Source organism: Odocoileus virginianus, chromosome 1 (assembly GCF_023699985.2).
Source record: "Odocoileus virginianus isolate 20LAN1187 ecotype Illinois chromosome 1, Ovbor_1.2, whole genome shotgun sequence".
Classification (NCBI taxonomy): Eukaryota; Metazoa; Chordata; class Mammalia; order Artiodactyla; family Cervidae; genus Odocoileus; species Odocoileus virginianus.
This window is the reverse complement of record NC_069674.1, coordinates 24,567,612-24,585,163: the sequence shown is the minus strand read 5'-3', so window position 1 is coordinate 24,585,163 and position 17,552 is coordinate 24,567,612. Positions and strand designations below refer to the sequence as shown.

General features: G+C 45.7%; 1 protein-coding gene across 3 annotated transcripts in view; it reads left to right on the top strand.

Annotated features, from left to right (window-relative positions):
• Positions 1–3,173: 3,173 nt before the first annotated feature.
• Positions 3,174–17,552, top strand: part of STRIP2 (striatin interacting protein 2) — a 49,855-nt gene continuing 35,476 nt past the window's right edge. The window contains exons 1-9 of one of the 3 annotated variants that reach the window (XM_020874646.2): positions 3,174–3,360; positions 8,332–8,401; positions 11,701–11,775; positions 12,723–12,857; positions 14,165–14,285; positions 15,251–15,319; positions 15,517–15,623; positions 16,312–16,439; positions 17,324–17,527. In XM_020874646.2, the coding sequence (XP_020730305.1) occupies positions 3,232–3,360; positions 8,332–8,401; positions 11,701–11,775; positions 12,723–12,857; positions 14,165–14,285; positions 15,251–15,319; positions 15,517–15,623; positions 16,312–16,439; positions 17,324–17,527 (1,038 nt within the window). In that variant the 5' untranslated portion in view covers positions 3,174–3,231. The remainder of the gene's footprint in view (positions 3,361–8,331; positions 8,402–11,700; positions 11,776–12,722; positions 12,858–14,164; positions 14,286–15,250; positions 15,320–15,516; positions 15,624–16,311; positions 16,440–17,323; positions 17,528–17,552) is intronic. The other 2 variants (XM_070465886.1, XM_020874647.2) reach the window with 2 other exon arrangements.

Genomic DNA, 17,552 nt, shown 5'->3' with positions numbered 1-17,552 from the left:
ACCTAAGTTTTGGGACAGGAAAGTGGTAATGTAGTTTTAAAAATAACTCAGCACAGGAGTCATCTCTGCAAGATGTACACCAGCCCCTAATTAGCTCCAAGGTATATTTATGGGCACCTCTGTGATCAATTATGTTGATGGCTACCACTCCTTTGTTGACAAATAAGCTAAAAGAAACTGTGTGTGCGCCAATTCCGTGGCCTACAGTTTCAATTTTAAGTTAATCTGTGGTTCCTTGTTACTTCTTCCAGTAGTTGTTTCCAGATATCTTCCTCCTTATGATAAGCTCTAAAAGTCTAGGCCTCTAATGATCAGATAGATGTCTGATCTTCACTGTCTCCCATTCAAGTGCAGTGTGAAAAAAATACTGGAGTGAGGTCTCTCCCCATGTTGATTCTTTGTAATCTCCAAAGCACCACTTTTTAAAACCCCATCTCCAAAAGTGAAGCCAGATGGAGCTCTAGGCTCAGCAAATGGCTTTACAGAGATGCCAGAGGGGGCCTGACCACTGTCCTCAATTCTACTCCCAGTTGAAGATGACTGCTCCCTTCGCCCTCAAGATAGGTCGGAAAAGGAACTCCAAAGGGGCCACTCCTGTCTGCCATCACTATTGGGGATCCTGTTGATTGACTAGACTCAAAAGAATATGAAGTTTTGAGCTTGTCAATCCTAGAGCTCTGACTGCTTAGGAGGAGAGGTACAAGGAAAGGGAAGGTAGAAAAATTAACTCTTTTATTAAGAAGCCTCAATGGGTTGTGATGTGGCAGGCCTACCACACTGAAGCAGTGATGAGCTAGGCGTGGGTTGTGAATTTTAAAGCAGAGTATGAATCTTAAGAGCTTAACAAAATTTTACCCTGAAAAAAAAAATCCAAAATCAAGTAGTTTAGGCCTTGAGCCAGAGACTTTCTTGGAAATTTGTATCAACTCAATTCTGTTTAAACCAGTGGGTCTCAACCACAGATTTTGCCCCTCAGGGGACATCTTGCAGTATCTGGAGACATTTTTTGTTGTCACAAGTAGGGGGAGGGTCCTGCTGGCATCTTGTGAAGAGAGGCCAGGGATTGTGCTAAGCATTCTACAACGCACAGGACAGCCCTCCACAACAAGACATTGTTCAGTCGATAGTACAGAGGAAAGCCTGTGTTAAACACAGAAAAGAGCAAACACAGATGAACAAAGCTACTCTCAAAGAGCTTATATCTAGGTTGAGGTGGGTGGAAGGTGGGGAGAGGAAAGGAAAATTATGAGTGGGAAGAGTAAGGAGGTATTGGAGACCAGGGAGAGAAAGGAACCCAGAAAGCTCCAAGGAGTGCTCTCTCTCAACTCTGCCTGGATCTGTCACTTACTAATTAGCAGAAGAAAGTGTGAGGGAGAGAAATGATGCAACAAGGGGGATAATTCCTTTCAGCCCCTTACTTTGGGGATATAGTAGAAAATATGAGGACTGTAGACCCAGCCAGACTTGACTGACACTAGCACAGCCTGAGTGGGTTGAGGAGGGTCAAAAGATAGATTCTCTGGAAGAGGAGGTGATGACTAAATAGAATTTTTAGGGAAGAAGTTAGCCAAGAGAAGAGCAGTTTCCTCCAGTGAGAGACACTGAAACAAGATAGAATATGATACCTTGTGAACTGCATTGTGCTTAGTCTCTCAGTGGTGTCCAACTCTGTGACCCCACGGACTGTAGCCCACCAGGCTCCTCTGTCCATGGGATTCTCCAGGCAAGAATACTGGTGTGGGTTGCCATGCCCTCCTCCAGGGGATCTTCCCAACCCAAGGATCAAACCCAGGTCTCCTGCATTGCAGGTGGATTCTTTTTATATATATAATATTTATTTTTACTTATTTATTTGTGCCAGGCCTTAGTTGCAGCACGTGAGATCTAGTTCCCTGACCAGGTATCAAACCTGGGCCCCCTGCATTGGGAGCACAGGGTCTTAGCCACTGGACCACCAGGGAAGTCCCTGCAGGTGGATTCTTTACCATCTGAGCCACCAGGGAAGCCTGAGAATACTGGAGTGAGTAGCCTATCCCTTCTCCACGGGATCTTCCTGACCCAGGGATCGAACCAGGGTCTCCTGCATTGCAGGTGGATTCTTTACAAGCTCAGTTCGCATCTGAGCTTGCGAGCTGCAAGCAAGAAGTAATTAGTCCCTGAGAGTCCTTATTTCTTTTATCAGTACTATTGGATTAATGAAAACAACCTGTCAGAGAGATATGATAGATCTGGGAAGAGTCAAGTGCGATGTCTGGAACATAGCGGCAGTTCAACAACCTCCCTCCCCCAATTCCACCCATTCCCCTCTGGCTGCTCATTTGAGGCTTCTATCACCATCCCAGGTTGCATACATATTTACAATAAGATGCTTTTTAGGTAAATTCTAGAGTGGGCAAACCACACAGCCTCATCTGCCCCAGGTAACAGCCCTTAGGAAGGATCCTAGAATGAAGGAAAGGACTGGGGAACAGGTTGGGGTAGGGGCTTGCTCTCCAATCAACATTTACTCCCTAGCTCACTCCAGGAGAAAGATATCCCCCTTCAGCTGAGAAAGGCAGATGGCCAGGAACAGCTCGGTAAGGCACCAGAAATTTCAGTAAAGTGAAAACACCCCACCCCATACCTCAACCCCCAGTCTCCCAGTCAAGCCCTCACTCCAAGTGGAATGAGTTCGCCTGAGAAAGAGTCCCTGGTTTCCTGCAGTACCCTTGACCAACCATTGGTGCCATCCTCACCTTAGACTGAAGCGGGATTTGGGACGTATTCAGGAACCAGGATTTGGGGGGCAGAGGTCTGTGATACTGGGGAAACTGACACTGCAGTGGAGCAGGAGGCGGAGACTAGAGCTCCCCGAAAAGGTCTCTATTTGGGAGGGGGTGGGGCCTGAGGGACACAGAGTAAGAAGTAGAGCTAACCTGCTAAAGCTCAAGGTCCAGGATTTGGGAAGTGGAGCTGGGAACAGACGCAGGAGTGTCAGGCTTACCAATAACGCCGCAGGACTGAGGGAAAAAGGTGAGGGGGAGAAAAATCCCTTGAATGAGCCCCCCACCACCTCCAAGTCCCGCTTGGCGAGGTGTAACAGCCAATCGCGCTGTGGGGCGGGGCTGCGGATGACAGTCGCAGCCAATCTTTGTGGAGGGGGCGGGGCCGGGCTCCCAGCGCGCGGCGGCGGCGGGGTCGCCCGGGGCAGAGAGCGCAGAGAAGCAAAGGGGAGCTGCTGACTGGAGCGGCATGGAGGATCCCGCGGCGCCCGGGGCTGGTAGCCCGCCAACCAATGGCAACGGCAACGGCAGCGGGAAAGGGAAGCCGGCGGCGCCTAAGGGCCGGGAAGCATTCAGAAGCCAACGGCGGGAGTCGGAGGTGAGGAGCCCAGAGGGCTTTCAGTTGGGGCCGGGAGACACCCGGGGCAGGAAGCGGCGGCTGAGGTGCCTCGGCCGCGTCCCCCTCCGCCGCCCGGAGCTCCCGGCGCACCCTGAGCAGCCCCTCAAAGCGGCCTCCTGCGGGGCCAGCCGCAGCCTGAACTCCGGGCTTTGCAGACCCTGACCCTCTCCGCCGGTCTCCTGCTGCGGGTCGGGGGCTTCCCGGCCCTCTAGCCTCCCCTTTGGGGGCGCGAAGATAGAGCGTGATATCCAGTGTCCCAGATACTTTCAGATATTTATCTCGCTTCATCGCTGTAGCCCCCTGAAGTGGGAATTCGTCAGGCTGGTTTACAGCGGAGGGAACAGGCGCGGAGTGGTGAAGGGACTGGCCTGAGGAGTGGGAGGCCCGATCCCCGCCGCAGAAGAGGACCCCCGGCCCCGAAGAGGGGCCGGCGTGGGGTGGGGGTCCGCCGCCCTCCCACTCCGAGGCTCCCCGCGTCGATCAGAGAAGCCGCGAGACCTCGGCCCTTCCCGTTACCCCCGTGTGCTGGCTGGCCCTGGAGGGAGCGCTTTGCATGGGATCAGGACCCCTCCCTCGTAAGGGTTATAATGAGACAGGAGTCAGGCGGGCCAGTTCCGGAGCGAGTGGGTGGATCGACCCCAGAATACAGACCCACAGATGGGAGTGTGAATGTTCTCTGTTCTTAAATCCTAATTAGGAGGATAAAAGGAGTGAATTAACATCACCTCTCCAACCGCCTTCATCTAGCCAGTTTCCATCAAGTAGCCAAGGGTAGAACTGGATCTGAGCCGGGAATCAAAACAGACCACAAGATGTCAGACGTGAAAGGGTCTGTAGAGATCACCTGGTTTCAGCCCTGGCTTTTACGGAAGTGGGAGACAGTAGTAGCTTGCCCAAGATCATACATCCAGCACAGTGTCCAGGAGTACCAGGTTTGGGGTCAGTCAGACCAGGTTTTTGAGGTTTTGAATCCCAGCCCTGCCATCTACTCTCCATTTGACTTCTGTCAAATTGCCAACCTCTGAGCTCCAGTTTCCTCGTCTGTAAAATGAGGTTAATACTACCTACCTCAGAAGGTTGTTATAAAGTCAAAATGAGATAAATGGATGTGAAATGTTTAATTTAGTGCAGGCACAGTGCTTGTAGTTGGTTAGCACATAGTAGCCCTTAGTACTATGTTTTCATCATCAAGGGACAGAACTGGTACCAGAAGCCAGGTCATAGGCATCCCAGTCCATGGTTTACCATTTGAATTATATTTCAGTTCCAACAGGATTTCACAAATGCTTTCTATTTTGTTACTGACAAGTATCCATTTTTTAGAAGAGAGAAGTGGAATTGGTAGAAAGACTGGCCCGAAGTCACACCTCCTTTTAGAGGCAGAGCTCAGCCATCCTGCCATACTAGATCAAGGTTTTATGCATCATGTTGTCTCCCTCCCTGCCTCAGTATAAATTTGGTTTTTAGGGCACCCTGTGCCTCCTTCCCCTACAGAGACCCTGTTCTTGTTCAAATGGCTTTTAGGAGGGGAGGGGAGGGGAGTCTTATTAATTCAACAATTATTGAGTCCTCTCTATATGCCTGGCACCGTTTTAGGTGCTAGGGGTACAGCAGTAAACAAGACAAGGTCTTTGCCCTGTGGAGCTAACATTTCTTGTGGAGGTAGGGAGACAGACAATGTGGGAGTGAGTAAAACAATTTCAGAATGATGTGTTCTATGGTGAATTGAAACTCCTCTTGAACCAGGAGGCCCTTCCCTACCTATCAAGTCTTGCTTCCGGAAAAGGCTCTGATGGTACTTTACTCTTGCCAGGGTGTTAATTTACAGAGACTCAGCTTTCCACCTGCACCGCCGTTTTCCTCCTGATTGTCTGCAGGTGCACTTTTCCTGTGGTGGTCAACAACTGCAGTGATCCTCTCCATTCTAGCTCATTGCCTGCCCAAAGGTTGGCCGGAAGTATGAGCTTTCCTTCACCTCCCGCTGCAGCAGGAGAGCCGAGTTTACCTGTCAGTATATCCCCTGTTGCCACAAATCCTGGGTACCACACTCTGCTTGACTCTCAGAAAGATGACCATCTGCTTCTCCTTCCTTCCCTCCTTTCGCATACCTGTGGAAGACAGTCCTGGGGGAGATGATTTTCCTTCCTCTCTAGAGCTTTAAGAATTACCTGAAGAGAATTACTATTGGCACAAGAGAGCCTCATACATCACTGTGTTTATAAGGGCACCATTGACCTACGCTTTCCCAGTGGCTTAGTGTATAGATATCCTAACCTTAAAAGGAAGCTAGAGAATGATTGCTTCATAAAAAGATTCTTAACCTAACCAAAGGATTCACCTCAGGCCTCTTACAACCAGATTCCTTGATTTAATTGGGTCCCAAAGACCTTGGCAAAGTTTAACTGGTTTGTAGCAAAATGAGGAAAATTCAAGACACTGAAATAAGTTTTCCATAAAATGTAATTCAACACATTAAATTCAAAGGATGTATGTAATTTAAACCTATTTTTTTTTCAAACTGTAGGGAGTAACCTGTGAGTTGAGACCAATTTTTTTTTTTTTTTTGAGACCAATTTTTTTTTTAAAGAAATAGATAAATAGGAAATACTAGTGTATCACATATAGTAGTGGTAAATATTTTGTTAATCTTTTGTTTCAGTTTTGTGTGTGTTGGGATATGACATAAAGTTTACTTATACTTTGACTTACAGTCAAAAAAGCTTCAAAAACACTGCTTTTAATGACTCGTGCTGATATTTTGACCTTTCCATTTTGGGGATATTAAACTGTTTTTTTTAAAAATACACATATGTATTTTAAGAGATTTTTTTAAAGTTTCTGCTCAGCAAGATAAAACATCAAAAATCTTATGTCATTTCTCACCGTCCACCATTTTTTTTTTCTTATTGATCTCTGTAATCCAGAAGTTTGGAACTCTTTGCTATAGTGGATTCAAACACAAATCGCCTTGTTGGAAGTGTAAGTTGACAAAGTGGTTTTGGCAAGCAACTTGACATGTACAAAGAGCCATATAAATATTAAGAAGTTTTGATGCATTACTTCCCTTTATAAGAATCTGTCCTTAGAGAAGATCATAAATATGAAAAAATGTATGCATGTATTACAGCCACATGTAAAGAAAAAATAAAAACAAATGTTCAACAATAGAGAATTAAGTAAGCCAGTAGAAATTTGTCCACTTAACTGCTTATTTATTTATTTTTAATTGATTCTTTTTGATTTTTGGCCGTGCCACGCGGCTTGCAGGATCTCAGTTCCCTGACCAGGAAATGAGCCTGGATGGTGACAATGAAAGTGCTAAATCCTAACCACCAGGCTATCAGGGAACTCCTCACTTTGCTGTTTAAAGGGAAAGTAATAATAATATGAGAAAAATGCCTTTATAATATTAAAATTGTAAGCAGAATAAGTAAAATTATAAGTAGAGTAACCATCTGCATAGTGCTACCAGGTGCTGGCTGGTGTGCTAAATGCTTTTCCTGTATTAATTCATTTTAGTTCTTACAATGACCCTATGAATTTTCCTTGTTTTACAGATGATAAAACTGAATGTCATTTTCCAACAATTGACTGATACCAATTCAGTTCTGACAGTAACTGTAGTTAGCACCGAGCCCACAAGTTCAGGGTCAGATACTAGCCACAGTGGGATCCCCAAACTACTTGCACTTCTGCTTGGCCAACTACAAATTCAGGGGTCACCATGACTGTCCCTCTCAGGTTGCTAAAGCAACTCACAGAACTCAGAAAAGTGCTATGTTTATGCCTACAATTTTATTATAAAGGGTACAACTCAGGAACAACCTAATGAAGAGAGGCATAGGACAAGGTGTGGAGGTGGAGTGGTACGGAATTTCCATGCCCTCTCTGGTGCACTACCCTCCTAGCACATTGGTGTGCCCAAACCACATTGTTTCAGGGTTTGTATATAGAGTTTGGTTACCTAGGCCTGGTTAGTTAAACCATTGGCCACTTGATTAAACTCAGTCTCCAGTTTTTTCCCCTCTTTGGAGCCCCTTTTTTGAAACTCTCACTGTGAGTCACCTCGTTAGTATAAACTCAAGTATGGTTGACAGGGATGAATAACAGACACTCCCATCACTCAGAAAATTCCAAAGGTTTTAGGAGCTCTGTTCCAGGAAGTGGGGTGAGGGGGCAAGGATCAAGGATATCTTCTATACCACACTGAGGCACAAAGAGCTTAAGTAACTTGTTGAAGATCACATAATATATAACAGAGTATGTGACAAGAGGCGAGATTCAACATTTTGAAAATTTATGTTTGTTAATATATTGGTAGGAAATACCCCAAAATGTTTAAAGAGATTAGGAGAGAGGATTATATTAAAAATACTTTTAAAATGGGATTATAGATTTATACATACAACTTGTCATAGGCAATCTAGCTTTTAATACAGTTCGAAGTAGAAATGCTACCTTATTTGACAGTCCTAAAATTGCAGAATATTGGACCTGAAGGACCTCTTTTTATAGATGAGGAACTGTGATCCATAGCATGATTTAAAAATCATACAGTGGGTTAATGACAGAGAGCTGAAGTCAGAATCCAGTTTACCTCTTTGGTTTTCATCTATCTTGTCTTTCTAGAGATCAGCTAGATGTTCTTCAGTTCTGTAGATCAGATACGGGCACAGATTGTAGCTTTCATATCTGTTCATGATCGTGGGCCTTTTCCCAGAGTTTCTGATTCTACTTAGGAATCTTCAGCCCAACCCTGCAGTGAGCTTCTAGCTTTGGCTTAGGGTGGAAGTGGGGGGTATTTCCTGCCTGAAAGGCCCAGATGGGACTCTTCTAGTTGTCTTCTTGATCTAACCTTGGCCTCCAAGAGAGGAAGAAGATGAAATGAGGGTATAAGCTCCTTTTGGTCAACGCTTTTCTCAAGTTACCACAAAGATTTCTCCATTGCAGGGCTCTGTGGACTGCCCCACTCTGGAATTTGAGTATGGAGATGCAGATGGGCACGCAGCAGAGTTGTCAGGTAGGAGGTAGATGGGTCTCTGTAGAGTGGAGGGATGGCCAGGAGGAGAGCAAAGATGCCTGTGATGTCCCCTGGCAGCTTGTCTGTTCTCAGCAAGTGACTGTAGAACAGTCTGTTCTCCACATTGCCATTTCTCTCCACCCTCCAGTGGTAAATCTCTCTTTGTTTGCTTTCACATTTCTTTCTGTGAATGCTTTTTGATTGTGTATGGTATTCTTCATTCTATCACTCTTTTCTGCTCACCCTTCTTTATTTTCTTTTGGTACACTTTCAAATCTGTTTTCTCTCCACTGTCTCCACATTTCTCCTTTCTTTGTCTTCCTGTGTTCACCCCATGTTTGTGTGCCCCCTTCTTTCTGCCACCCTCTCCATTTCTTTCCCATTCCATCTCTCTGTCCTTTTCTACCTCCATCTCGCCCCCTTCCTCTAATACCTGCCTCTTACTAAAGTCTCAGCAATGTCTAAAGAAAATCTCTACAGACAACTGGCCAGCTGAGCAAGGCTGGACATGTCACTTGTATCCATCATAGTGGAGTTCTGTTTCGATGTTTCTGAGCTGGAGTTAAGTGATCACATTGTTCTTTCAATGCTGGACTGCTTCTCTCTGCCTGGATTTTTAGCTTAAGCTAAACGTGATCTCCCTGCATTAAGAGCCTCCATATTACATGTGCTATAAATGCCAGTTATTAATAAACAAGCTTTGGGTAGAAATGGTGTAAAAGTTAAATATTCTGTCACATAGAAATGACACTTTAAGACATGCTTTTTCAGAGAAAAGTGACACTTTCTAAAAGTTCTCGTGAATAAGAATAGGGAACAAATTTTGTGATGAGTGACAGAAATAGAGAGCTAAGTTTAATAACCAACAAGATATTAGAATCCAGAATATGAATACACAGGGAGAGAAATCCAATAGAGACAATAGAAAAACGGTCAAAGAATATGAATAGGAATTTCACAGAATAGAAAACCGTATGGTCAATAAATATATGAAAAGATATATAATTATGTTAGGAAATAGGGAAAAGCAAAATGATGAGGTATTATTAAACAATCATGGACTTCTCTGGTGGTCCAGTGACTAAGACTCCGAGTTCCCAATGCAGGAGACCCAAGTTTGCTCCCTGATCAGGGAACTAGATCCCACATGCCACAATAAGACTTAGCACAGCCAAAAAAAAAAAAATCATCAGATGCAAAATTTTAAAGTCTGGGGATGGTGAGGGTGCAGAGAAGTGAGTACTTTTTATACATTTCATACAGTGTTGGCATGCAGGAACAGAATATAAAATTGGAAAGCAGTTTTGGTCATATCTAGCAAAGTTGAATTCACACATATATGACCCAACAAGTCTGGTACACTTTAAAGAAACTCTTGGGCCCAAGAAAACACTTAGAAAGATGTTTATTGTCATCATTAGGAACAATTGAAAACAACTTAGGGGAATGGATAAACTGTAGTATATCAATATATTAGCTACTGTATAGTCATTAAAATAATTGATCTGTATTAGTATGCTTCAGTGTCAATAAATATTAGAAATATGTTGAGAGGTAGAAGAAACAGTGACAAAATAATTTATACATGCATCCAAAAAACTGCTTAAATACCTAATGCTAATTCATGTTGATATATGGCAAAAACCATCACAATATTGTAATTATCCTCTAACTTAAAAAAAAAAGCATTGTTATGAGAATAAACAACTAGAAACAAGGGAGGGAAAACTGCTTAAACACACAAGTCTTAAGATGTATCTAGAAGTCTACTTGCACACTTGATTGAGAAACGTGTCAGTTAAATGAATGGATCTGCTCATCACTCTGCTTTTCATGTAAAATATTGAAAAACTTATCAAAAAATGCTCCTAAGGAAAAATAAAAACACTCCTAAGTAAAAATAATTCATACAATATGATCCTGCTTGGATAAAAGCTTTAAGAACAGAACAATGTCATGTGTTGTTGACAGGCATGTACACATATACTAAAAGTATAAAAATAGGCATGTGAAGCATACACACCAGTTTCATCATAGCAGTTATCTCTAGAGAGGGAAATAAGACCAGGGAGGAAGAAGGGACTTTAGATGTCTGAAACAGATATGACAAGTTTTAACACATGTTTAATCTGAAAAGATAAACACAGTGTCTTTTATGCATTCTATATTTACCTGTAGTGTATGAAAGCTCATGATCTAAAATTTAAAAATAAGACAAAAACAAAGGTCAGTACCTAAGAGCTTTTCTCCCTTTTTTGAGTGGGTTTGTGCCCTACTCTTAAAAAATATAAATCTACACTACTCACTAATGACTGAAGAATTTCACAATCAGAGCTGAGATTTGCTTCTGGTCACTTTAGGACTGGAACTAAGAATGCAGAAGCCCTGGCTCCCAGACAAGGTATTTCTTGACCAGTAAGACAGCCGGCTGGAACATAAGGGAATGTCTCTTGCTTTGTGAATTATCTGTGACCTAGTTAAATTTCCAGCCAGGATCTTGGGGAACAGAGTTTTGAGGAAGCATCTCTTGACTTAATGACTGCTTCTTCATTCTCTGTAAGACAAGAGTACTGATGAAATATTCTGATGTGAGCATGTATAGGTAGGAAAGGGTGGTTTTTTTTCTCAAAAGCTCTCTGTATTTTGTACTGAGAGGCTGTTGTCAGCAAAGGTTTTCACTAGATTTTCCTAGGCACAGGCGGCCCTTTGACAATCAAAGCTGCTTATACATGGTTTGATGCTGTTTCTGCCCAGGTGGCGTGGGCAGGAATGTAAACTTCCATACCTTTCGAGGAAACTCCCCAGGGAGAGAATGAACTGGCTCCAACCCCAAATAGCCCTCTAATATTTACATCCTCTCCAGCCCTCACCCTGGCTCCTTGAATAGCACAAGGATCTGGCATCTAAATTTCAGGAGTTGTATTGTCCACTTTCCCTAGAGACAAGATAGTTCCAGTCTAGCTTGACAACCAGAAAAGGATGCAGCCCTAAGAAACAGGAATGATGACATTAAGCCTTCTCTGTCCCAGCTCTCCTCCTGGCCCTCAGCAAATGTCGAAGGCTGCCTTCTCTGCCGTAGCAGCCAGCTGGCAGGAGGAGGACAGGTTTGATGCTTTAATCACCCAGGGACACAAGTGGCTATTTTTAACCTCCAAAAAGGAGGAAGCTGGCTCTGGATTGAATTGGACACAGGAACGTGTTGGAAGCTTTAGCTTTTTCATGCCACTGTCTCCATCCCAGGCCCCTTCTGTAAAGATCTGCTAAATGTTTGTGATTCTGTCCTGTCTTTCCTGCCACAGAATTGTACAGCTACACCGAAAACCCGGAATTTACGACTAACAGGAGGTGCTTTGAAGAGGATTTCAAGACCCAAGGTGATCCCAGATCTTTATTCATTGAGAGCTGCTTTTTCTGTCCGTAATATCCCAGGCTGATCTAGAAAAAACCTAAAATAAAGTTTGATCCTTCTTCATCCTCTCCACAGCGATATAATTTCTCTGTTCCTCTTGCATATGGGTCACAGAGTTTTCTATATCAAGTAGAGAAGTCACAGAGTGGAAGCAAGAGAAGCCTGAGCTGGGGCCTTTTCTCTGATGTCAAAGGAGTGAGGAGGTGGGGCTGGACTGCTGTCCCGTTGCCTAGTAACCCTGTGCCCAGCCTGGTCTTTGACCTTAGCATTCAACCCATCTCCACTCTGCCTCACTCCTGATACCATCAGAAGTAATAATTTCATGTGCCCACACTGTGACCCACTCAGACCTCCGTTTCCTTACTTGGTCAGTGTCAATTCAGTGTTCAGCTTGGCACATGTGTGGTGAGTATCCATTTCGTGCCAGAGATGCAGGAAGCAGGGGTAGAGGTAAATTTACAGTATCTTCAAAGAAATTATAGATAGCAGAGGGGAAACGTATACGTCATAAAACTAGCTGAGGCCAAAAGGAAAATGAGTAGTGTCATTAGAGAAGTAAAAAGTATCATGGGCAAAGCTTCTGGCTGGAGCATTAGTGGAAAAGAGGTGATTTTGTACTGAACTTGTAACAATGTATAGGAATTTGATATGTAGGGAGACAGAGGGAAGTCCTTGAGGAAAGACAGAAAGATAGAGGGGGTATGGAGGAAGACAAGGCTATAGAGTGGGTTCAGGCAAGAACATCTGGTTTCTTACTTTTCCCATTCCTTATTCTTTGTCAGCTCAGTAAAGCTTTTGAAGAGAAGAATTTGTTGGTGGGGGCTGGCATCAGAGGTGCATACATTCCCAGAAGCCTTTCCAAGAAGGGGAGGCAACAGCTGACACTGCATCTGTATGGCCTTCCGTCCCCAGTGCAGGGTGAGGAGTGGCTGGAGTTGGAGGAGGATGCCCAGAAGGCCTACGTGATGGGACTCCTAGACCGACTGGAGGTGGTCAGTAGGGAACGGAGACTGAAGGTGGCCCGAGCCGTTCTCTACCTGGCCCAAGGTGAGCAGCCACCCTTGCCAACTTGAGAGGGGTGGAGACTGGGGAGAGAGATGGTGTTATCAGGACTAGTATGACTCAAGTCATATTGGGAAAGCCAGGTCCCTGCCTCACGAGGACAATCGTGTCGTGTGCTAGGACTGTAGCCTTGTACTTACACGAAAAGGAGATAGTGGTAGATCCTGCTCTGGATCCCTTGGAATCAACCTTAATCTTTCCAGGCGTGCCAGGATTTCTTACAGGGTTCTTTTTTCCCTTAACCTGGGCTGTAATTGTTTATAGAGAGGGTCCTTGTGGCCAGAGCTGACAGTGTACCACCACCAGCTGAGCTTTCTTTCTCCAGGTGTGGCCTGGCTCTGACAGGAGATGCAAGGAGGGATGCCACCAATTTACACATTGTTTCTCATTGGTGTTTACATGGTCCAAGCCAACACAGCAACAGGAGAGGATGCTGTGAGTGATTTGTCGCTGAGATGATCCGAGCTTGGTGAGATTAACTGATGAAAGCTTCCCAGAAGATACCTGTGAGCCAGGTGTTGGAAAAAGAAATGAGATAGCTTAGCTGAAGTAGTAAAAGAAAGCCCTGAGATCGTAAATAACAGGATTGTTGGCAGAACCAACTAGTTAAAAGCTTTAAAAAAAAAATCATAAATGGAGAGGAAAGAAAGGTATCTGGCGAAGGAAAAACTGTAGCAAACAAGGCAGTGCCCAGCCCTATCTCTTGGGTCTGGTGCCTTGGCCAAGTTCCAGCTGCCAGTCCCTTCATCTTTTTGCCTGAGGGCTTTCTATGCAGCCCACAGAAGAACTGGAGGACTCATGTGCTCCCCTTATCCAGTGCATTCCTCAGCACCTGCCAGGAGTTAGTAAGCAAACAGCCCGACCGCCTCAGCCCTCTTGGGTGGGGTGATTCCAAGTTGTTTGTTTTATACTGTTCTCCAGAGCTTCTCCCAACTTGGGATTGAGTTCTTGGCTGCCTTTTCTTCCCTATGTCACTTCCCCACTTCTCTACTGATGGCTCCTGGGATCAACTCTCAATAAACTACTTGCACTTGAATCCTTGTCTCTGCACTTCCTTCTCAGGGAACTCACTTAAGACAGCCCACCTATGAGCACATTAGACCTCACCCTGCAGACTGCTTCTCCTTTCCCCTGCCTCATTCTAGGAAGTTCTGGGCAGCTCCTGCCCTACCTTTGTCCATCTAATTGTTGGGTAGAGAGTTAGAAGATAGTCTTAAGATCATGGGGCAAGGTGGAAAGAACCGGGATAACCCCCTCCCCCTCAACCTCTGTGGCCCTGTCTGGTCCTTTAGGCACTTTTGGGGAATGTGACTCAGAGGTCGATGTGCTCCACTGGTCCAGGTACAACTGCTTCCTGCTCTATCAGATGGGGACCTTCTCGGCCTTCCTGGAGCTACTCCACATGGAAATCGAGTGAGAAGCCTTTGGGGAGGGCTGGCCACCCCCTTCCTTGAAGGTTGCCTCATGTCCTAAGCTGGTTCCCTCACTCTAGAGCCTTCTTTTTTCACACTTCAGTCCAGAGCCCGCTGACAGTTCCCCTCCAGCAGCCATGCTCGCTGGTAGTCTGTCCTCCTCCCTGAGGTTGGGCTCATCAGCAGCTTCTGCCCCATGTACAGCTTCAATACTGGGCTTCAGGGGCCTATCCTATGTTGCTTTTTTATTCAGACACCTTCTCAGCTCAGCCTCCCTCTGGAATGAAGAAAACCGTTCTCCCTGAGAACATGACACAGAGGGACGGGACCACTTCCCATGGCTGTGCCCAGTTCTTTCACCCATGGGTATAGCTTCAAAGGTGGCCTTATCTACTGCTCCCACTCTAGTGACCCCCACATGTTGATTCCCTGGTGGCTCAGACAGTAAAAAAGAAATCCACCTACAGTGCAGGAGACCCAGATTAGATCCCTGGGTCAGGAAGATCCCCTGGAGAAGGAAATGGCAGCCCACTCCACTATTCTTGCCTGGGAAATCTCATGGACAGAGGAGTCTGGTGGGCTACAGTCCATTGGGTCGCAAAGAGTCAGACATGACTGAGCAACTAAGACTTCGTATTGTCTCACCCTATCACTCAGATGTTTTAGATGGGGTTAATTCTGTTTATTATTCACCAAGCATTGTTTTGTGTCTAGCACAGTGCTAGACACTATGGGGATTTTAAGACAAGTGAATATCATAGACCCTACCCTTTATTGTCTTCACTGTAGATGAGGATTTGCTGAGGTAGCAGGAAGAATTCTATGGGTTCCTCTACCTTAAACCAATTTCCTTAGCTACATGGACAGGGAATGGCAGGTACTCATATTTGTGCATATGGTAAGAGTGGAGTACAGGGAGTAAAGAGGCCTAATGGGTTCCTGTTTTCTCCCTCGTCCCTGTGGCAGCAACAGCCAGGCCTGTAGCAGTGCTCTTCGGAAGCCAGCCATATCCATTGCTGACAGCACAGAGCTCCGGTGAGTAGGGCTGCCCACGGTATTGGAACAGGGGATCATTAGCAATGGGTAGCCTTTGCCCAGATTTCAGGTGCTCCCAGACCGCTAGAAGTTCCTAATTCCGCTGGATTGGGCCCCCACAGAGACCATGCCTGAGGTCTCAGACCACAGACTGGAAACTGCCGTGGGAACCTCTTGTGACCCTTCTGTAACCTCAGGGTGCTGCTGAGTGTCCTGTACCTAATGGTGGAAAATATCCGCCTGGAGCGAGAGACAGACTCCTGTGGGTGGAGGACAGCCCGGGAGACGTTCCGCACCGAATTGAGTAAGTGGCACGCAAGGAGCCTAGGGTGGACGGGAAGCATAGCATCTGCTCAAGAGGGACAAACAAGTTTTCTTTTGTCGTCTTCTTCTTTTTAAGAATTAATATCCCTTCTTTTAGGACAGAGATTCTTTGCAGCAGGCATGATGGCCTGGCTTGAATGCCCCTCTGTCTGTGAGCTAGGCCCACTCATACATCTTCTCTGTATTTTGGTTTTCTTTATTTCTATAAGTGGGAAGTCATCCATCTCCCCTTCCATCACAAATCCCACATGAAAAAATGAGGTGACTTACCTTGAAAATATAAGTTGGTGTTGCCCTCAATCAGGGATGAGATATGAAGACCTTTGAGATTTTTAAAAATACGTTTGTTGATGCAGGAAGGTGACTTGTAATCTACAAAATGTTTGAGTTCCTCAGCCAGAAAGCATCTTTATTACTGTTAACTTCTAGTTTGACATCCACCCCCAAGCATTTTACCTCCACGACCTCTCTTATCCTGCCCTTGGTGGGGGGGCGGAGGGGCGGGTTCCCCAAAGAGGATCTCTAAGCCTCCTTCTAAGAACCAAGTTCTCAGATTATTTGCGAGGAGGTGAGTGCCTTCCTCTGTGTGTCCAGAAGCAGAGTTACAGGAACTGGGTTTCAGTGGCTTCATCTTCACTTTCTCACTTGCCTCTCTCCGCACCTCCCAGGCTTCTCCACGCATAATCAGGAGCCTTTTGCCCTTCTGCTTTTCTCTATGGTCACCAAGTTCTGCAGCGGCCTGGCTCCCCACTTCCCCATAAAGAAGGTCCTGCTTCTGCTCTGGAAAGTAGTCATGGTGAGTGGCTGATTTTTTCCCTCTCCCATCTCATCAGATAGGCAGTGCCTTCTGCCACTGCAGTTTCTTCTAATCTGATTCCAGGAGGCTGGAGCTAGGCAGAATAACAGGGCAGCTGTTAGCCAGTGGAGGGGCAATAGGGCTGTCCTGGAGAAATCAGAGGTTCTGTTTCGGGGCGGGTTGCCTATTTCTGTTGGACTGATGGGAGATGCCACTTTTCGAGGTGGGGTATTATTACACCTCTCCCTGATAGAGCTAATGTTTCGTGGAAAGAACACTGGCTTAGAGGTGGGAGATCTGACTTCTGTTGATGCTGAGGAACCTTGGGCAATGCTCTGTGTCTCAGTTTCTCTGCTGTAAAGTGTAGGGTTTAGTGCCTGCTCTCCATCCAGATAGAGGATTTGCTTTCATAAAACGAAGTCCTTGGAAGTGTTTGGTTGCAGTTTTGTTACTAATTATTCAACCTGATTCTTCCTCTTTGGCTCCCACCCCACAGAACTGCCTGAACAACCTACCCTCCAGGGCAGGCCTTGAGAGATTCTAGGGGTGTATAGTATCTAGATGTACTCCTAAAAGAGGGTACATTTTCCTGTTTTTATCCCCTGGTGGAGGCCTTCAGTAGTCCCTTTCCTAATTTCTGGGGATGTTTCCAGCCCTGGGTCAGTAAATAATACTTTGTCCTGACCCCTGAGCTCTAAGAGATAGTAGCCACCTCTGAGACTGGGCCCAGTCTCCACATTGTTTTTGCTTTCTCCTGTTGTATTACTTCCTAATTAAGGAGGGTTCTTGGGGACTAGAGACTGTGACTCTTCTCTCCGTCTACACTTCCCTGACCTTGCTCTCTGACTTCTTTCTTCTCTGCCCCTTTCCTGTTCAAACCTCAGTTTACCCTCGGTGGATTTGAGCATCTGCAGGCTCTCAAAGTACAGAAGCGGGCAGAACTGGGCCTGCCTCCACTGGCAGAGGACAGTATCCAGGTGGTGAAGAGCATGCGGGCTGCCTCCCCGCCCTCCTACACCCTTGACCTGGGGGAGTCTCAGCTGGCACCTCCACCCTCCAAACTGCGAGGCCGCCGTGGTTCTCGAAGGGTATGGACTAAAGCAGACAGTGGTG